Raw genomic sequence first — 22,347 nt, 5'->3', positions numbered from 1 at the left:
ACCTTGAGTGCGATGCTGCTACTTGCTTTGTTGAAGATGTGGTTGGGGTAGGGATCGGAGGGAGAGCCGGAGTGGATGGAGTTCATGATGTTGAGGGTTTCCTCATCTGAGATGTTGGCCCAGCAGAATAGGTGGCAGGGGTTTGGTGGAGCTTCAGTGGAGGCTGATAGTGTTGGATGTGTGATGGTCCTGGGTCGGAAAACTGTCTTAGATGTCTGCTTTCTTGCGGTTGAAGTAGGTGGAGAGGTTGTTGCAGAGTTCTTGTGATGGGAGGATGTCTGTGGAGTTCCCTCTGGGGTTGGTCAGTTCACTGATGATTGTGAAGAGTTCTTGTTGATGTGTTTATTGAAGGTGTTTTTCTTGGTGGTCCTAATGAGTTTATGGTGTGTGTTTAAGGATTTCTGGAAGGCTTCGTGGTTGGTGGGGGGTCTTGGTGCGCCATTTCCTTTTGAGGCATTTGCAGTTTTGTTTGGACTCCTTGAGGGCTGGGGTGAACCAGTTGGCTTTCCTAGATGAGCGTCTGTTGGAGGGTTTATTGATTGGGGGGGCTAAGGTGTTGGCGCAGTCTGAGATCCTGTTGATGAGGTTCTGGGCAGCTTTGCTAGTGTTGAGGTCGTTTGGGGGGGGGGTTTGAGAGTGGGTGAATTGTTGAGGCTGGTGAGTAGCTGGTCCTTGGTGATCTCGTTCCAGCTCCTGCGGGGTGGTAGGTGAGTGGGGTGTCGGTCGGAGGATTTTCTGAAGGTAAAGTGGATACAGTGGTGGTCGGTCCATTGGAGTTCAGTGATTTGGCTAATGGAGATGTGGTTGCTGGCAGTGAAGATAGGGTTGAGTCCGCGGAGTGGGGTGGGCAAGGCGATGAGTAGCTTGAGTCCGAGGTTGGCGAGGTTTTCAAGTAGCATTGTGGAGTTGTGGTTGCTTGTGTTCTCCAGGTGGAAGTTGAGGTCCCCGAGGAGTATGTAGTCCTTGGAAGCGAGCGCGTGGGTGGTGGTGATGTCAGCGATGGCGTCCCAGAATAGGGTGTGGTGGCCGGCAGCCTGTAGATGAGGGTGCCTCGCAGAGTGTTGTTAGGGTTGGTTCCAATCTGGAAGTGGAGGAGTTCCATGTTGGTTGTGGAGTCTTCGGTGCTAGCATCTAATTGCAAAGGTACTGTAAGGAAATGCCTCCTTGGTATGGTTACCCCCTGACTTTTTGCCTTTGCTGATGCTATGTTTTGAATTGAAAGTGTGCTGAGGCCTGCTAACCAGGCCCCAGCACCAGTGTTCTTTCCCTAACCTGTACTTTTGTTTTCACAATTGGCACACCCTGGCATCCAGGTAAGTCCCTTGTAACTGGTACCCCTGGTACCAAGGGCCCTGATGCCAGGGAAGGTCTCTAAGGGCTGCAGCATATCTTATGCCACCCTGGGGACCCCTCACTCAGCACAGAAACACTGCTTGCCAGCTTGTGTGTGCTGGTGAGGACAAAACGAGTAAGTCGACATGGCACTCCCCTCAGGGTGCCATACCAACCTCACACTGCCTATGCAGTATAGATAAGTCACCCCTCTAGCAGGCCTTACAGCCCTAAGGCAGGGTGCACTATACCATAGGTGAGGGCACCAGTGCATGAGCACTGTGCCCCTACAGTGTCTAAACAAAACCTTAGACATTGTAAGTGCAGGGTAGCCATAAGAGTATATGGTCTGGGAGTCTGTCAAACACTAACTCCACAGCACCATAATGGCTACACTGAAAACTGGGAAGTTTGGTATCCAACTTCTCAGCACAATAAATGCACACTGATGCCAGTGTACATTTTATTGTAAAATACACCCCAGAGGGCACCTTAGAGGTGCCCCCTGAAACCTTAACCAACTACCCGTGTAGGCTGACTGGTTTTAGCAGCCTGCCACATTCGAGACATGTTGGCCACATGGGGAGAGTGCCTTTGTCACTCTGTGGCCAGTAACAAAGCCTGCACTGGGTGGAGATGCGATCACCTCCCCCAGGCAGGAGCTGTAACACCTGGCGGTGAGCCTCAAAGGCTCACCCCCTTTGTTCCAGCACCACAGGGCATTCCAGCTAGTGGAGTTGCCCGCCCCATCCGGCCACGGCCCCACTTTTGGCGGCAAGGCCGGGGGAAATAATGAGAATAACAAGGAGGAGTCACTGGCCAGTCAGGACAGCCCCTAAGGTGTCCTGAGCTGAGGTGACTAACTTTTAGAAATCCTCCATCTTGCAGATGGAGGATTCTCCCTATAGGGATAGGAATGTGACCCCCTCCCCTTGGGAGGAGGCACAAAGAGGGTGTACCCACCCTCAGGGCTAGTAGCCATTGGCTACTAACCCCCCAGACCTAAACACGCCCTTAAATTTAGTATTTAAGGGCTCCCCTGAACCTAGGAACTCTGATTCCTGCAACCTAAGAAGAAGAGGACTGCTGAGCTGAAAAACCCTGCAGAGAAGACGGAGACACCAACTGCCTTGGCCCCAGCTCTACTGGCCTGTCTCCCCCCTTTGGAAGAAAACTGCTCCAGCAACGCTTTCCCCAGGACCAGCGACCTCTGAATCCTCAGAGGACTGCCCTGCTCTAAAAGGACCAAGAAACTCCTGAGAACAGCGGCCCTGTTCACCCAAGACTGCAACTTTGTTTCCAAAGGAGCAACTTAAAGACAACAGCGTTTCCCGCCAGAAGCGTGAGACTTGCAACCCTGCACCCGGCGACCCCGACTCGACTGGTGGAGAAACAACACTTCAGGGAGGACCCCCCGGCGACTCCGAGACTGTGAGTAACCAAAGTTGTCCACCCTGAGCCCCCACAGCGACGCCTGCAGATGGAATTCCGAGGCTCCCCCTGACCGCGACTGCCTGACTCTCAGATCCCGACGCCTGGAAAAGACCCTGCACCCGCAGCCCCCAGGACCTGAAGGATCGGAACTCCAGTGCAGGAGTGACCCCCAGGAGGCCCTCTCCCTTGCCCAGGTGGTGGCTACCCCGAGGAGCCCCCCCCCCCTTGCCTGCCTGCATCGCTGAAGAGACCCCTTGGTCTCCCATTGATTCCTATTACAAACCCGATGTGTTTGCACACTGCACCCGGCCGCCCGTGCTGCTGAGCGTGTACTTTCTGTGCTAACTTGTTTCCCCCCCGGTGCCCTACAAAACCCCCCTGGTCTGCCCTCCTAAGACGCGGGTACTTACCTGCTGGCAGACTGGAACCGGGGCACCCCCTTCTCCATTGAAGCCTATGTGTTTTGGGCACCACTTTGAACTCTGCACCTGACCGGCCCTGAGCTGCTGGTGTGGTAACTTTGGGGTTGCTCTGAACCCCCAACGGTGGGCTACCTTGGACCCAAACTTGAACCCCGTAGGTGGTTTACTTACCTGCAAGAACTAACAATTACTTACCTCCCCTAGGAACTGTGAAAATTGCACTGTCTAGTTTTAAAATAGCTATATGTGTTTTTTTTGAAAAGTATATATGCTATTGTGATTATTCAAAGTTCCTAAAGTACTTACCTGCAATACCTTTCATGCAAAGTATTACATGTAGAATTTGAACCTGTGGTTCTTAAAATAAACTAAGAAAATATATTTTTCTATACAAAAACCTATTGGCCTGGAATTGTCTCTGAGTGTGTGTTCCTCATTTATTGCCTGTGTGTATGTACAACAAATGCTTAACACTACTCCTTGGATAAGTCTACTGCTCGACCACACTACCACAAAATAGAGCATTATTATTATCTCTTTTTGCCACTCTCACCTCTAAGGGGAACCCTTGGACTCTGTGCATACTATTCCTTACTTTGAAATAGTGCATACGGAGCCAACTTCCTACAGGTACCAACACACTTTCTAATTCAGCCTCACCTTCTGCATCTTTCACATGCACATCTGTATGTGTTGAGTGTATACACTTGATGGTCATTGTTTTTTTCCCCCCAGTCATTTACCATACAGTAGCCATCATATGATTTGCTAGTCTGCATTGTAAATTGGGCCTACTGGAAGTTGTCGGGCATGATTTTCTTCCTGCACCTTCATTCCCCAGCCACTGTCACCTCCTGCATTCGGGGGCAAGAGCCAAATTTGATAAAAGGTAGACCAGGATCTGGAGCAGTGTAATTTTGGCTCTTCACTTACACAACACAAATACGCAATATATATGTGCATTCAGCCTACATACTTTGTGTGTCCCAACGTTATTAATGTAAAGTGTTGCACTTGAGCTCTGTATTGGAGTGCATTCGCTATAGAACTAGAAAATCACATACTTCATGTGCCTTTACATTATTAAACGAAAGATAGTCTTTTGAAATGAGATGTAAACCATCCTCACATTATTGAATTGTATTTACATTAGAAACGAGAATTTAATGCAAATGTGTGCATTGTTTTCACATTTATATTTAAAATGAAGTTCTCAGTTGCATTTATACTTGTGTATTCAAAGTTGCATTGCTATTAGAAATCTTTAGTTGACAGTGCCTTGCACCCTGTCCAAGCCGGGGCTATCACTCTAGTCATGGTAAGGAAGTCACACAGCTAAGATGACCCCTACTCTCACCCCCTTGCTAGCTTGGCTCAAGCATTCAGGCTTGTCTCAGAGGCACTGTACACAGTATTTGTACACACTTATAGTAACATGATGAAAACCATACAAAAGTACTTCACACCAGTTTAGAACACGCATTTGCAATGCAATGGGTCTTCCGAATGCTCGAGCTAGATCAATTAGCATTGTAAACTCCTAACCGGACTTTTCTTGCCACATAAATTGAAATTTAAAAGTAAAACAGTTTCACATAACTAACTCGACCTTTCTTTCCATATAAACTGAAATGTAAAAGTTTCACTTAAGTGAGCTGATGACCGCCATCAATGCAACGCAGACGCACAAAGGGAAATAAAAGTTTGCTCGTAGTGAAACCTATCGGCAAAAGTGCAATTATCCATGTAACCAGCAAAAGTGCAATCAACTACGTAAAAGGATCGATGTCATGCAAAATGCTCAACTTCTGCACAGCGAGATCGCACTGCGAAAAAAGAGGAAAAAGTAGTCCAGAAACCAGACGGACTACAGCGAGCCTCATATGATTTCAGTACTTGGTTGCTGTGCTCGAGGAGGGCTAAACACCAGAAAAGGTGACGTATGCATGCCTTTCACTAATGAAAGCAAGCATATTTTAAAAGGCAAGCCCACAAACCAATCAAAGAGACTGACATGACATGTGCGTGGTTTGAAGCCCAAAGAAAGATTACAACACGGGATGGAGCGCTTTGCGCTCGCCCCTAAAAATAGCCAATATTTATCTGACTAAAACAAAACCAAAATGACACAAATTCAACATGCACAAGTAAAGATATGAATTTTCAAAGATTAAATGTAGTATAGCTCCTAGAAACACAACCGCTCCAACTTGGGCTATCATAACGGCTTGACAGAGTCTTTTTCAGTAGTCCAGCGTCATCTGCAAGGGTGCACGCCGGCCACGGGGTCATATAGACCCTGGTTACAGTACCTTGGAAATTCCAGAGGAAACAGACAGTGCATGAAGTCGGGGAGGTGTGACGTCGCTGGAGCCAGTGTGGCATATGTTCCTTACTGCCATTGGGGAGGCCAGGCAGGGGAGACGTGGGATCGGTTCTTTACGGTTGCCAAGGAGGCGATGCAGCGTTGGCGGTGAAGTGTTTGTTCCGTGCAAGGTGGGGGTTAATGAATCTAGCAGGTCGAGACACGAGGTGTCAACTTCACGGTGTCATGATCACACTACGGGGCCACAGGTGCTGTGGCGGAGTCAGGTGCTAGGGACGGCAGTGACATGGCACACTGAACTTGCACTGTGGCGGGACTTCGGAGCCAGTCTCGGGCCTCCGTTGTAGGTTGTTGTTGCTGCACTCATCAGGGACCACGGCTCCGGTGCAGGTAGTGGTGTGGAGGCAGTTCTGAGGCTGTTCTAGAATTTGATGTTCTAGTTTCTTCCTTGTTGCACCACAGCTCGCTCCCAGGGGCCCAGGAACTGTATTTAAAAGAGAGCCCAGGCACTCGCAGGTGAAGCCTTTGATGTCCTTGAGACTTCTTAACAGGAGGCAACCTCAGCCCAAGCCCTTGGAGATCTTTGGAAGCAGGATGTAGAATGCCAAGTCCAGTCATTTTACTCCCAGAGCAGAAGCAGCAGGCCAGCACAACAAAGCAACAGGCCGAGTGGCAGTCCCTCCTATAGCATCCAGCTCTTCTTCCTGGCAGAATTTCCTCTGTCCAGAAGGATTCTAGCTATGTGGTGTCAGAGATCCAGTACTTAACCCCATTTCTGTCATTCTGTAGGCAAACTTCAATGAAGTCTTTGTAGTGGACAAGACCCTGCCTTTGCCTGCCCTGGCCCCGGACGCACTCCGGTGGGTTGGATACTGCTTTGTGTGAGGATAGACACAGCCCTATTCAGGTGCAAGTATCCACTCCGCCTGAAACTCTAGGTCAGGAAGACCCATCAGGCTTGGAATGGGCCATCAGGATATGCAGGGCACACCTTAGTTTCCTTTGTGTGACTGTCTAGAGTGAATGTGCAAACAACCCAACTGTCAACCTGACCTAGACATGTATTCAGCAGCACAGAATGGTTAAGCAAGAAAATGCCAACTTTCTAAAAGTGGCATTTTTAAACTTGCAATTTAAAAAACAATTTCACCAAAACATGTATTTTTATAATGTGAACTCGGAGCACTCAAACTCTAAATCTCTCTCTGTCCTACCTTTTAAATATACTGCACCCTGTCCATGTGGCAGCCTTGGGCTTTCCTTAGGGGTGACTTACGTGTAGTAAAAGTGAAGGTTTGGGTCTGGCAAGTGGGTGCACTTGCCAGGTTGAAATGGCAGTTTTAAACTACACACAGAAAAACTGCAGTGGAAGGTCTTATACATGTTTACAGGGATGCTCATCTGGGTGGTACAATCAGTGCTGCAGGTGCACTAGTAGCATTTGATTTACAGGCCCTGGGCACAAATAGTGCATTTTACTAGGGATTTTCTAGTAAAGCAAATATGCCAATCATGGATAAAACAACAACCACCATTACAGTTTAGTCAGGGAGCACTTGCACTGGCCAGCTGTGATAAAGTGCCCAGAGTCCTAAAGCCAACAAAAATTCAGCACAGGATAAAAAACGGAAGGTTAGAAGCAAAACTATGGGGACAACCACACAGAGAGCTGACTGGTCTAACAATTGCTTTTATCTAAACTGTAATATGAGTTTAATTTGAATTTGTGTACTGACATTCTCATACATGTGTAGTAATGTGCACAACTGACACATTAAATGTGCACCATTAAATTATTCATTTAAACTTGACATGACTACACCTGAATTTCTTTGGACATTAATGTTATTTTCCATTTCTACTTGTATGTCTTTTCCTTTGCAGGAACGTTTACATAAATTGTTAGTTTGAGAATAGATTTTACACTGTACTAGTGATAGAGAGCCAGAGAAAGAGACCTTGATTAAGAACATGGAGAAACAGAGTGTTAACTGACAGCCTGCATTCAGTAATGTAGCGAAGAGTCACAGGTAACCAAGACTGACATCGTTCTCAGGACCGGTCTGGGAGACTCCATAATTGTTGCACTTCACAATGTGAGAATGGAGAGGACAGTGGAATCAGCTGATGGTGTGAATGGGGGGGTGTTGCTTAGAAGATTTGTGTAGTGTTAAGTAGTGCCCTCGTAAGCTGATAGGGTAGACTATTTATTTGGACTTTTGAGAGGTGCAGACCTTTATGCTTTCTCTTTTTGCCGGTTAAGCTAACACTTGATTTTTTTTCTAGAAGGCTCTTGACCGATCTTCTGAAATGCTGACACCTTCTCTGTTGTGCAAGCACATGTAAATTTTTCTCCTTTTTCAACAATTTCTCCAACTATTTGAGAATTTCCTGGTTTATTAAATTTTTATTTTGGCGTGTTGGCTCTCATTGTGCTAGTGAGACTGCTGGATTCGGGCGGCAGCACCACCAGGTTGTGGGGAACTTAATCCAATTCCACACCGTGTGACAAATGTCGGACAGCTAGCAGCACCTTACCAGCACCTGGAAGTGGCGGTGATTCGTGGCAGCCATGTGCATGACATTCTGACTTCTCAGGGGAAATTGTGGTTGAACAGATCTCATCCTTTTCTCCCAGTTACATGTGCCTCACACTTGTAAAGACAAACAGAAGCAACAATTGGTTCAATATACTTTATTGAATCAATTGCATTCTAGATAAAATGGCATGTACTGCAATGATTAGGATGATAAAGCATAATATTCACGATGATGCGGTGACAAGGAAAATGTCAGAATGTTAGGTGTTGGAAGTCCTACCTATGCCAGTAAAGTGCTATATTAGAGCACAGCGGTGTTAGCCCTAATCCGCCCTTCAGAAACCCTAGGAAGACACCATCCCCATACCTGGATTAAGAAGAGAAAGACATCAAGTCTCCGCAGACGGCTGCAATGAAGCAAGCATGCTGTGGCAAACGTCTGGCTGGAACTCTCCATCTAACGTATAGGGTGCACAGAGATGTTTTGTAATAAAACAGCTAATGTTCTAGGAAAACTGCCCTAATGTAAAACACACGTTTCTGTGAAGTGGGCAGAGATTGCGGTTTTACACTTTGTGCCGGCAACATATTGACGACCGCCTTGAGCAGAGCACAGAATGAGAATGTCAGAGTACAAGGAATGAAAAGATACAAGATAAAGGAAAATAAAACCCCACCACAGAAGAGAGCTTCTGCTCAGAAAATAAAAATGAATAAAATGAATTGCAACTAGGCTAAAGGGTGCAGGCTGCAGGCATGTGGCTAAAATAACATGCCTATAAAGCTAATAAGGTACCCTCACTACAATATATTTAGGTCCTAAGATAGATGACTTTAGACATTACTCATGTTTAGGAGAGAAGATCGAAGAGTCTTCTCTGGGCATCAGATTTTTTGTGTGCTATTTTTCTATATTGCTGCAACTGAACTTCTGGTTTGTCTCATGTTTATTTGTCTAGACTTCTTCAGGAGATTTGGTTATCAGGTTTTTGAGGCACATGTATATTAATCTAACTGTTATCTTGCAGTAATACTCCTTAACTTTATCCTTGGTTCCTGGTCCTCATTGTGTAGCCTAATGTGTTACACTGTTAATTGGAAATTGTTTTGACTAGTGCCAACTCCCATCACCCCTGAACTTGATTTAAAAAAAAAAAAAAAAAAAAAAGTTCTTCGAGTAACCGGAAATTGTGAGATAACTGCCCAGTAATCCATCAACTGATAGCATTGTTGGATGGTTTGTTGGCGAAGCGAGGGAGTTAGGGTGTCCCATTCAGAAATTGCCTAAACCCAGCCCAAAGCGTCCAAAGTCCATGATTCTTTCTGAGGATTAATGGAGTTCCAGCAGTTCAGAACCGAGTTGTAGCAGTGGAGGGGTGATTATTAATAGGGTTGCATGTTGCTATTGCTTATGCTTAGTTTGCAGTGATTGTGTGGTGTTCTGCAGAGATACTTCAAGTTGTGTGAATGTGGTGCTTCATGCAAAGAAGTTGTTGAAGTGGTTAACAGGTCTGTCGTGGCCTAAGATCCTGGGATAGGCTATGATATGAAAAGTGTAGAATTAACTAAGTTGTAGTTTTTTCTACTGTGTAGTGGTGCTATTCGGGAGACATCATCAACAGTTTTATTGGATAGGGACCTTCTCTTTGCGTGATTGTGAGGTGTGGTTGGTATAATGAACCTCTGTGCATGGGGAAGAACTGTATCAATCTGATTAGACCCCAGTGGTCGAGGGTTTCATTCAAGTATGGGTCAGGGTAGGACGGAAAACATTGCTCTGGACCAGCTCTTGAGGTGTTTGAATACTTTAATTTCTTTAAAGGAGCAGGCAAACTTAGTAGATGAAATTGCTTGTATTTGTTTTTGCATGTAGACTGATGAGCGAGTGTGTTTTCGTGAAACATTGTATAGGAGGGTGAGCCGCTGTGTCTGAGGTTGTCATCAGAGTGCCGACTGGTATTGGTTGGATACATTATAGAGAATCGCGCTGGTGTTGGTTGTGGATGCCGAACAGAGAATTTTGGGTGAAGGATCATTTCCTGGTTTGAATAGAATCATTTGTGAAATCTGCATATTTTGATTGCGAATGAAAGTTCAAGGCACAGGGGTGTGGAATTTAATAAAATATCTACTTGTCCATGGGACAGGCTGCTTATTAAATCTTTAAATCTACTTGTCCTTTAAAAAATCTACTTGTCCCTTTGGTGCTATGTAGTGTGGCAACAAATTATGGCAGCAATCTCATGTAAGAGCTCTGATAATAGCCCCCTCTGATTATGCCAGGGCTACTACTATAGTATGGCTTGAATACTTGCAATCTCAATCCACACTATAGCAATTTATTTATGTTGCCACCTTTCCGCAGATCTACATGCTTGGGCTGGAGGAAGCAGTAAGCAATAGTTCCAAGGCTGGAATGCCATTGAGTCTGCACACCTACTAACTCATGTTTTAAGGATTTTCACCAGCCCTTCTCTAATGTTTTCACATAATTGGGAAGGTTGGAAATTTACTCCTGATGATGGCAGTAGAAGTTCTTCCAGGGTTGGGGAAAAAAGTGGTTGGAGAGAAAGTGAACTTGTAAACGATCAATAGATTTTCACATGAGCAAATCTACACATGCATATTTGCTCGTGCTAAAATACAGTTCACAAATATTTTGTAGGAGTTCAATTTCCTGATCTACTTCTGTAAGTTCTTGTGAATTCATGAGAGGCACTAATTCAAAGACATATACCGTGGGTGCACTTTTATGACTCTTTAAGAATTGGGTCCATAATTAGGTCTGGCGTTAACAAAGACATTTTGTTTTTATGAAACTTTTATTTCGGTCTCTATCTTTTGGCTGGCTCTACTGGGAGTGATCACATTCTGCTCTCCCGCAAGGAGCATATTGGCACACAAATTTTTGTTCAGTGCCAAGAACTACTGTGGCAATCGGTATCGTAACAAAACTGGAGGTGGTCCCCCCTGCAAAGACCCCTCACCGCCCACCCCAGACTCCCTCATTGCAGGTTCCGTGCTGAGTGGGCCCTCTGGAGGGGGGCTGCGGGGCCTTTGTTAGGCCACTGGTGGCAATGTGTGCTTTTTGAGACCAAAAAACTTTTTTTTGCTTTTTGTTAGTGTTTGTTACAATGGTGAGTGCCTGGCAGCTCCCACAACAATAAAGGGTTACAAAAACCATGTCAAAACAAAACATGCATTGACGAAACCAAAAGACTCGCAAAACGTTTGGATCGGTTGGCTTTGCCAGTGCTGGTTTATTTTCATGCTTCCCATACTCTCATTGAAAATGGTTACACTGATTTTCCATCAGGAATATTTTTTTTAGAAATACTAGCATGCTTCAACACATTTTACTAAATGACGCTTCAAAGAAATAGCACCTAAACTTTCAAAGTAGTGAAGCTTTTTTTCCTTGCATATTTTCTAAACTCATGCTTACAAGCATCTGCAGATATTTGCATATAATCTGAGAGCATTATATTTAGCCTCATATTGTTAAACTTTTCAAACATGTATGTACACTTTTTTATTTTTTTTATTTTGTTTACTGGAACCACTGTCAGAAAGTGCAGTATGACCATAAAACGTTTATTTACAGCGCACACCCTAATAACGAAGTCTATTCATTAATGAACCATAAATACAAGTTCGAACAGCATTAACATATGGACAGCCAAAGGGTTTGTGCTGCAGGGGGTTGGGCCTACTTGTCCTAAGGACAAAATAAACATGAAAACTTGTTGTCCTTGACCTCCAACACTATGTCCTGGGCGTCGGGTGATAAGAATTCCACATCCCTGAAGGCATGTGTGGCTGTAGATACACATGCTCTGCATACTGTTGCCATCTAGTGTTGGGTCCCGATGTGTGCAGGTTGTTTTTCTTCGCAGAAGTATTTCGAGTCACGAGGTAGGATGACGACTCCTCAGTGATAGTGCGCATGGGCATTACCTCCATTGTTAAAATGTCAATGCAAAAAAAATTGCATATGTCCTCCGGCATGCCTCCTCTTTTGTGATATATCTTGCAAATGTTGCATTTTTTTTTGTTCTGTCATATTTACATCTTTATATGAATTGGAAACTGTTTTTCTAACCCATGATTTTAAAATTGACGTAATTCCACCTATTGTAAAGGCTAGTGAAGACATTGTATTTCCATTAGTTCATAGGATGGTGTACCAATGAGTTTAGGGCAGCGAGTTTAGTCAGCTGTCAGACATTTTTTTAGCCTAAGACTAGAATGACCCAATAACCCACACTATGGCTGTCTTGTCTTGAGCTAATGGTGTGTTCTCCTGGTGGGTTATTTTCCATTGCACAGAAAGCATTTGGGAATAACACGTTTTTTTAATATGGCCCTTGGTAATACATATTCTGCCATTTCATCGCGCTGCAAAGCAGGTGCCATTCCAAACAAAATCGATATGAATAATTTGCAGTTAAGCTGCCTCTTCTGTTATTCTCTGTATATTCAGTCAATGTTTTTAAAAGTTAGGCTGGTATTGCCAATGTAGAGGAATAATTCCTTTAAAAGTTTAACAAAGAGATATGTGGCTGCCCCCCCTTTTCTTTGCTTCTAACTCCTTTGACCCCCTCATTCTTTAGGTTAAATACCACGAAGGTGCCTCTTTGTGGCTTGTTTGCTATACAGGTTTAGATAAACACACTAGAAAGGGTTTCATCTCTAGGAAATCACAGCCAGTCTGAAAGAATGAGGCAGAAACACTCCCAAGATGGTGGCCTTGTTGTGTCCTCTCCTCTGCTGCAACAGGCCTGGGATACATCGCCTACACTCCAAACCAAAACACACAGGTAGAAGACATTGTAATTTACAATGCTAATAGCTCTAACTTTCACAAATGCAAGACCTATTGCATTGCAAATGGTTGTTGGATTTATTATCGGTTTGTGAATGCCCTGCTCCTTTTGAAAGAGTGTATTCGAAATTTAAATGTCGAATTGACCAATGTGTTTCTCTACTTTTTCTCAAACAGCAAATCACAATACCCCGGTGTGAAATTCCAACAGAACTGCGAACGTTCACTTTTTATCTTTCAAATGTTGGCAGAGAGGGTCCCCAAGGGAGCTTTGACTGTGTTCAGCAATACATTTCTAGGTGAGTGTTGCATAGTCTTTCTAGTTTACTAAAAATATCAGTTTTGTAGGAAGTGTTATTTATCTCTGAGTCCCTGGATAGGTTAGTGAGTTTTTCAGATTGATGTGTATGGGTGTGGTATAGCCTTTGGACACCCCTTTAGTGCTGGGTATGCACCTCTTAAATGATTGAAATACTATCATTTGCCCTAAATGACAAATGGGTGACTTAATTTACTTTAGGATTTAGCTTTTTTTTTTTTCTTATTTGAGTATGTGTTGTCACCTTGCTGTATGTTTAGTGTAAAGCTGCCGCTCAGCATACGTCCTTCTTGACAAAACAATGTAATATCCGCAGAGTACATATGCCATGTTTGGTGAATTAACACTTCCTTTATATGCTTATAACAGTGGACAGGTTGAAAATGTTGCAGAAGCATTCTACTTTCTGGGAATTCTGCCCTCATTTATAGGTTACACTATGTTCTACCTATCATTCCAGGAAGTGATTCTGCCAACTTTGTTGGTTTTGCTCGGGACCCCACTGTTATGTTGAAAGTGATTCCATATCAAAACAAAAGGGGGGCTGGACCAGTGTACACTCTCCCATAGCAATATATTGAAAACATAAGGTACCCTGTTCCAAAGAAGATTAATCTTGACCGGCCCCTTTTTCGCTTAGTAAAATCTATTTTTTGATTAGGTGACCGAGCCAATTTTATATACTTTCTTTTCTCTCCAGCTCTTTTTTTCTGTAACCAGTAGCACAGCAGGACACTCCAGCTAGTGGAGTTGCCCGCCCCCTCCGGCCACGGCCCCCACTTTTGGCGGCAAGGCCGGAGAAAATAATGAGAAAAACAAGGAGGAGTCACTGACCAGTCAGGACAGCCCCTAAGGTGTCCTGAGCTGAAGTGACTCTAACTTTTAGAAATCCTCCATCTTGCAGATGGAGGATTCCCCAATAGGATTAGGGATGTGACCCCCTCCCCTTGGGAGGAGGCACAAAGATGGTGTACCCACCCTCAGGGCTAGTAGCCATTGGCTACTAACCCCCCAGACCTAAACACGCCCTTAAATTTAGTATTTAAGGGCTCCCCTGAACCTAAGAATTTAGATTCCTGAAACTACAAGAAGAAGAGGACTGCTGAGCTGAAAACCCCCTGCAGAGGAAGACCAGAAGACACCAACTGCTTTGGCCCCAGACTTACCGGCCTGTCTCCTGCCTTCCAAAGAAACCTGCTCCAGCGACGCTTTCCAAGGGACCAGCGACCTCCTGAATCCTCTGAGGACTGCCCTGCTTCAAGAAAGACAAGAACCTCCCGAGGACAGCGGCACTGCTCCAAAAGAACTGCAACTTTGTTACAGAGGAGCAGATTTAAAGACCCCTGCAACTCCCCGCAAGAAGCGTGAGACTTGCAACACTGCACCCGGCGACCCCGACTCGACTGGTGGAGAACCAACACATCAGGGAGGACCCTCCGGCGACTCCAAGACCGTGAGTAACCAAAGTTGTCCCCCCTGAGCCCCCACAGCGATGCCTGCAGAGGGAATCCCGAGGCTCCCCCTGACCGCGACTGCCTGAACCTAAAGTCCCGACGGCTGGAAAAGACCCTGCACCTGCAGCCCCCAGCACCTGAAGGAACGGAACTTCTGTGCAGGAGTGACCCCCAGGAGGCCCTCTCCCGTGCCCAGGTGGTGGCTACCCCGAGGAGCCCCCCCCTTGCCTGCCTGCACCGCTGAAGAGATCCCTTGGTCTCTCATTGAAAACCATTGAAAACCCGACGCGTGTTTGCACACTGCACCCGGCCGCCCCCGCGCTGCTGAGGGTGTACTTTCTGTGCTGACTTGTGTCCCCCCCCGGTGCCCTACAAAACCCCCCTGGTCTGCCCTCCGAAGACGTGGGTACTTACCTGCTGGCAGATTGGAACCGGGGCACCCCCTTCTCTCCATTGAAGCCTATGTGTTTTGGGCACCTCTTTGACCTCTGCACCTGACCGGCCCTGAGCTGCTGGTGCGGTAACTTTGGGGTCGCTCTGAACCCCCAACGGTTGGGCTACCTTGGACCCAAACCTGAGACTTGTAAGTGATTTACTTACCTGACAAAACTAACAAAAACTTACCTCCCCCAGGAACTGTGAAAATTGCACTAAGTGTCCACTTTTAAAACAGCTTATTGTGTTTTATGTGAAAAGTATACATGCTAATGTAATGATTCAAAGTTCCTAAAGTACTTACCTGCAATACCTTTCAAATGAGATATTACATGTAGAATTTGAACCTGTGGTTCTTAAAATAAACTAAGAAAAGATATTTTTCTATAACCAAACCTATTGGCTGGATTTGTCTCTGATTGTGTGTTCCTCATTTATTGCCTGTGTGTATGTACAACAAATGCTTAACACTACTCCTTTGATAAGCCTACTGCTCGACCACACTACCACAAAATAGAGCATTAGTATTATCTCTTTTTGCCACATCTTACCTCTAAGGGGAACCCTTGGACTCTGTGCATGCTATTCCTTACTTTGAAATAGCACATACAGAGCCAACTTCCTACAAGCAGTGTACCTTATGTTTTCAAAAAAGTGATTCCATACCAGACAAAATCCATTGAAACGTGTCTACGTTTTTAACCAGTCCACTGATGACCTACGAAGGACAAACGTAACTGTGGTCTATGATAAGGACTCTTATCATACAACAGGGACTGTTAATCTTAATATGCTAGTGTTCTTTAGGCTCACCATATTCTTTATCAATAAGGTTGTTTTGATTTAGATAATGTATGTAATATTAGCCAAGATTATAAAATATTTTCTTTTCTATATTTCCACTTGTCAGTTGTGACCCAAGTGTATTTTTTTCTTTAACTATGTTAAGCACGTTAGAGCTATGCCTCTTACAAGTGTCTAATACTCCCTGGCAGATGCTCATCATAACCATATTTCTTTTACAAAGAAGATTACTTGGAAGCATTTCTGAGCGAGCTAGATGTTAGAACAGCGTGTTAATAATTTGGATGGGATGACTTGGTAAAAAAGGACAAATAACTTACAGGCAGGAGCTGTAGTGATCCAATATCACACCTCAAGTTGAAGCATAAAATGTCACATGAATGTGAAAGGTTTGTCGAACGGAGCAGAAAACTGTGACTTTACCTGTAGCAGCAATGTAGGATTTGTGTTAACTTTCTTATCATTTTCCACAGCAATGGAACTGTTCAGTTGGATTGTCTTGGTAGCATTCAAGATAAAATCACTATATGTGCGACTGATGATTCCTACCAGAAAGCGAGGCAAAGCATGGCACAAGCTGAGGAGGAGACACGGAGTCGTAGTGCAATAGTAATCAAGCCAGGAGGTAGATATTTAGGTAAGAATTGTTTCTTTACTGCTCAAAAATACTCCTGTATCGAGCCGCAGTCTGACTGATGTACACAGTACCAGTTGATCTTTCATGTAAGTTCTGCGTAGCATGCAATAGGGCATTTTTCATTTTTATTATGTTGAACATTGCATCACCTTGGTAAGTTAACTGCCATGGATGTACAAAGTTGTATTGCCCTAAAAATGGTACCACTGCTAAATACGTGCATTCAAAGTAGGTTATAATGGCCTTCTCAAAAACAAATAGTTTTTGTACAACACTGTTATTTTGTTTTGTTTGTTAGCACTTCCAAATGTTGCAGTTAATGAAACTGCAGTGTTGATGTGAGGTTTGCAACTCATGTTATACTTCAAGTGGTAGCGGTGTATCTGGTGGCGACAGACTTTGGAGATCGTTTAAGTGCTTCTTGCAGGAGGAGGGCATAACCTGTTATTGCTTTTTTCATCTGTAAATTATTGCTGTAGCTGCTACTGAAATCCCCTTGTTGAAAGTGTGAAGGTTACCAATCATGTACTACGCTGTGACTCAATTACGGGTCAGTTGAATTGATAGACAATTATCAGCTTTTGTTTAAGTCTTGTATTTTGAGGTGTTTTTTGTAATAATTTATTAAACTGATTGCACACCTAGCTGATGCATAATCAAATGGGGTCAAAATATTTTTATGTATTCTCATTAAAATGGACAAAAACACATATTCCGAAAACCACAAAACATTTAATTTTATGTAATCAACCCTTGGCCAAATTTCAGCACAAATGTGCTTATCTTGCTTAAACTTACATATGTTCACACCATTATGCACATTTGTGAGCACCCTATAGCTTTTTTCCTATTATCATAATTTTGTCCACTCGCTGATGCCAGATATGAAGCTTCCATTTTGAGCATTCTCTCTTGGCTGTTACTAACGCTATGGTGATTAATATTTTGTTGTATAGTTTTTATTCCCATTTCTCCCTCTCCCGAACCCCCACCCCCCCCCCCCCCCCCCCCCCACCCCCAAAAGCAAAAAAAAAAAAAAAAAAGACCATCCGAACATCAGAGACAATGTTTACACAATTGCTTTTCTGAACTGAGCTACATTTGGGCAGTGCCAGCTTGTGTGCATAAAGTCATCCTTTTCTGCTCTGCATCTTTCTCACTCCAGCGTGTCGCTCTATCCCATTGTTAATAGATTTTCTTCAGTGAAATACTCTAGATATTTGAGCTGCATTAATTTAACGTTTGTACTTATAGAGCCTTGTCTGGGCAACTTGGCATCCTTCTAAGCTTCATTTTCCCTATCGTGCTTGAGCTAATCGTTAATAAGGGCTATCTGCAGTGCCCACTCGTTCTCCCTTCATATTGTGATCTTTAGTTTCCACAGGGTTATCCTTTGTTTTTATTTTTTTAGTAATATAGTGTAACTCCATCTGTTTTACTCTTTTTGGCATATTCTGCTAGGCTTATACAAACCTGAACAGTTCATCTTAAATATTGCTGCTCTACGTAGTCCTCGGTAAGGGTGGGAGTTTATAACAGTAGGAAACCTACTCTGATTTTTTTTTTTCTCTCAAGGACTTGTCATACATTCAAATTATGTTTCTTTGAGATTTTTTAGATGAGTATCCATAAATATTTGTAACAGCTTCCAACCCGTGTGGGTACAGCCCTCCTAGGATTTAGAATTCTCTCTCATGGTGGCAGCACCAATTTATCCCTCTTTATTACCTATCTCTTTCGGCCCAGTTTAACGTGTTTTCTCAGTAACTAAGATAATTATTACATTGACTACATTTCCAGATGTATTCATGAGATTTCCACATGCATAATAGCTATTTTTGCAGCATGAATTATTTTCTGGATTCACATGCTCTGCATCTAATCCACCTTCTAATAGTTGGGCCAGAATCGTGTCTTGTCTTTTTTTTTTTTTTTTATTCCTTTGTGTCCATTGTCAGCAACCATTTGGTGGGAAGTTCATTCCCTGTTTGATGTCCGGTGTGCACCCTAAAAGTTCCTGTGTGTGGGGGGAGGAGGGTTCATCCCCCAGATTCTAATAATGATTCAGTTGGGGTCCCTGGGATCCAGTAATAATAAAGTGGGGGTCCACAGAAGTCAAAAGGTTGGGAATCACTGCGCTAGGGATTGCATCCCAGTCAATTATTTATTTCTTCACCATCCCACCTCAGTTTGCACCCAGTCATATACAAATCAGTCTTGACCCTGTTCCTCATGGGAACAGTCTAGCCCGAACTGCCATGCCAGGTCCTCCCTGTACCGGAACACAGGCAACTTAGGACTCGTTTTGCTTTAGTTAGGGACTTTTAGCCATGGTTGAGCATCAGAAATGTTAGCTTCAAGCAGACATTGCGGCTCTCCTGCAATGGAAGGAGTTCAACTCCTTAAAGGAATTCTGCATACCTTTGAAACCCTCAGAGAGAAGAGAGACTGGAGAGAAACAACCATACATTAACGCCAGAGCCACGTGAGGTAGACCAGGAGGAATTCTTCCACTATGAAGAAAATTAATCCTCTATGCTCAAAGGCCAGGCTGGGACAACTTGACATTTGGCAGGCTCTTGATACTGAATCCCTTGATGCGGGCGTCAACTACCCATCAAGGCCCCTCCCTCCAGATGATCTGTCCTGCAACCCTGGCACATAACACCAGTAGGTCGAAGAATAGATTTCCTCCAGGAGCGGATGTCAATCACCTCAGACTGCTGGATACTAAATATAATAAAGCACTGCTTATGCAGAGAACTCATCAAGACACTGCCACTGTTTCCCCTAAAGAGAAAACTATTAAGGGAACAAGAACTCCTACAGCTGCTGCTGGATGTCTAAGAGCTCATCAAAAAAACGAGCCATAGAAAGCCTCCCCAAGGGAGACAGGAAGAGGTATGTACTCTATTTCCTAATACTCAAACAAGACCTAATGCTGAGATCAATTCTAGCCCTTAATTCATATGAGCATAAGTCTTCAAGATGACAACACTTAAGGAAGTAATCCCACTCCTAAAGAGGGGAGACTACATGGCCACCATAGACCTAAAGGATCCCTACCGGCACATACCAAAGACACAGATGATACCTCATATTCATCTTAGACTAAGTACACTACCAGATCATAGTGTTTCCCTTCAGGATAAAATCAGCACTCTGAGTGTTATCAACAATCCTTGCGACAGTAGCTGTACTCCTGAGAAGACAAGATACACATGTCTACCCTTGCCTGAACGACTGACTGGTGAAAGCAAGCTTAAGACACTTGTGTCAACAAGTCGTACAAACTGTCATTTCCACACTGCAACAGCTGGGGGTTTACCATAAGCCATGAGAAATAATCTCTGCACTAAGAGCAGGAGAAGGTTTTCCTAGGGAAAATTCTGAACTCAAGGACAGCAGACGCATACCTAGTGCCTGGAAAATCGAAAGCAGTAACAGAATAAACTTGCCTCTACCAGAAGGGTCCGTCTCCGACAGTGAGGACGGTTATGAAACCATCAGACCATCAACTCGCACTGTGACCATAATGACCGACACATCTCGCAAGGGTTGGGGGGAGCGCTAAAGGACACCCTAAAAGTCGGGCCGCTAGAGCCCAGCAGATGCAATGAAACAAATAAACCTATTGGAACTCTTCTTAGCCCTGAAGGCCTTCCAAGCACAAGTAAAAGGACAGACTGCTGATCCAGACGGACAACACAATGACAATGTTCGTCTTCAACAAACATGAAAGAACAAAGTCATCCTACGGTCAAAACTAGCACAGGACATATGGAAATGGAACACTATGCTGATGGCAACAAACCTCCCATTAAAGAAGAACACAGAAGCAGAAAGGCTAAACCGAAGCAACCGCCTCCCACAAGTGGGAGATAAAACAAGGTAATGGATGACGTGTATGGACTGTGGGTCACTTCAAGCATAGACCGGTACGCAAGCATGGAGAATCTGCAGTGCTGAGGCCCCACGGACGTACCCATTACGTCCTCGGCAGCAAAGTGGTTAATCAATGCAGAGAGGCCTCAGGGGAAGCACTAGAGCCCCCCCGGCCCCCTTTTTTACTTTATTAGGTGGGTGGATGGAAATTAGTGGCTCCTCTCAGATTCCAGAACTTTCTATCATCAAAATGTGAGGAATTCTTTTTTTTTTTGTGCCAAATTATGAGGTTTGAAAAGGATTGTGAGTAATAGAACCTGGTGAGAGCCCCAACAGGTCACCCCATCCTAGATTGCCCTAGGTGTCTAGTTTTAAAAAAATACACAGGTTTGGTAGGTTTCCCCAGGTGCCAGCTGAGCTAGAGGCCAAAATCCACAGCTAGGCACTTTCTTAAAATCCGATTTCAATGTAAAAATGTGATGTGTCCATGTTGCAGTTCCTGTCACGGGCATTAGGTCTACCCACACAAGTACCACTTTTATCGGGAGACTTGGGGGAACACAGAATAGAAGTGTTATTGCCCCTTGTCTTTCTCTACTTTCTTTTTCCTTCTAAATGTAAGACAGTGTTTAAAAAAGACATCTATGTGAGAAATGCCCTGCAATTCACATGCTAGTATGGGGACCCTGGATTTCAGAAATGTGCAAATAATCTCTGCTTCTCATCACTTTGTCTTTTGCCCATTTTGGAAATACAGAGGTTTTATCGCTACATATTTTTCACTCCTTATATTTCACCAAATTAATTGCTGTATACCCGGTATAGAATGAAAACACATTGCAAGGTGCAGCTCCTTTATTGGCTCTGGGTACCTAGAGTTCTTGATGAACCTACAAGCCCCATTTATCCCCACAACCAGAAGAGTCCCACAGACGTAACAGTATATTGCTTTTGGAAATCTGACATGGCAGGAAAAAGTTGCACAGTAAAACGTGTAGAAAAATTACTTTTTTTCATTTTTTTTTTTCAATTTTTTTTTTATTTCAGCTGTTGTTTTTCGTAGGGAAACCTTGTAGGATCTACACAAATGACCCCTTGCTGAATTCAGAATTTTGTCTACTTTTCAGAAATGTTTAGCTGTCTGGGATCCAGCATTGTTTTCACACCTGTTTCTGTCCCTAACTGGAAGGAAGCTAAAAGCACATGCCAAAAGTGTGTTAAAATGTGGTTTTCTGATTCAAGTCTGCCCGTTCCTGAAAGCTGGGAAGATGGCTAATTTCTTGGTCTCCTCCAGGGAAACCCACAAACTCTGGGTACCTCTAGAATCCTTAGAAAGTTTGGGGGGGTGGGGGGAAGAACTCACTATACTACAAGTCACTATTGGTTCCCCAGCTAGCGGAAATGTATACGGAGGCTTTGCGTCTGGGGGAGCTGCCGTGCGCGCTTCGTGAGGCCTTGGTGGTCCCGCTCCCCAAGACAAAGAACAGGGAGGCACCGGTGACTGACTTTCGTCCCTAGTAGTGACTTGTATTTTTTATAAAAGTCCATGGGGAGGCCGTCTGTACCAGGAGTCTTCCCGGGAGCCAATTGCGATATGGCCTCACATATCTCCTCCGCTGTCACAGAGCCCCCCAGGCTATCCCTCTCCTCTGGGTTCAGAATTGGAAGTGGGATCTGCCGCAGGAAGCTCTCAAATGCTTCCCCCCCCCAGATCGTCAGGTTTCCTATACAGGTGCTTATAATATTCTGTGAATGCATCATTAATTGGGCCTGAACTGAGTCTACGAAATCCCTCTTTATCCTGTACACTCGCGATGGGCTCGCCACCCCCACCCGGGCGCACCAGCCACGCCAGCAGTTTCCCTGATCTACCTTCCTCTGAATGTAATGATGCTAAATATTTTTGCATGCTATGACATCTAAGCTGCTCCTCA

The 22,347-nt window shown here is 44.4% G+C and overlaps 1 protein-coding gene across 3 annotated transcripts in view; it reads left to right on the top strand.

The window, feature by feature from the left end:
* The window catches only part of ELL (elongation factor for RNA polymerase II), a 214,234-nt gene that overhangs the window by 51,810 nt on the left and 140,077 nt on the right, over window positions 1-22,347 (top strand). For all 3 annotated transcript variants that reach the window (XM_069217897.1, XM_069217899.1, XM_069217898.1), the window contains exons 3-4: window positions 13,057-13,178; window positions 16,365-16,528. In XM_069217897.1, the coding sequence (XP_069073998.1) occupies window positions 13,057-13,178; window positions 16,365-16,528 (286 nt within the window). The remainder of the gene's footprint in view (window positions 1-13,056; window positions 13,179-16,364; window positions 16,529-22,347) is intronic.

This window comes from Pleurodeles waltl, chromosome 12 (genome assembly GCF_031143425.1).
Source record: "Pleurodeles waltl isolate 20211129_DDA chromosome 12, aPleWal1.hap1.20221129, whole genome shotgun sequence".
Taxonomy (NCBI): Eukaryota; Metazoa; Chordata; class Amphibia; order Caudata; family Salamandridae; genus Pleurodeles; species Pleurodeles waltl.
This window is presented reverse-complemented; position numbering and strand designations above follow the sequence as displayed.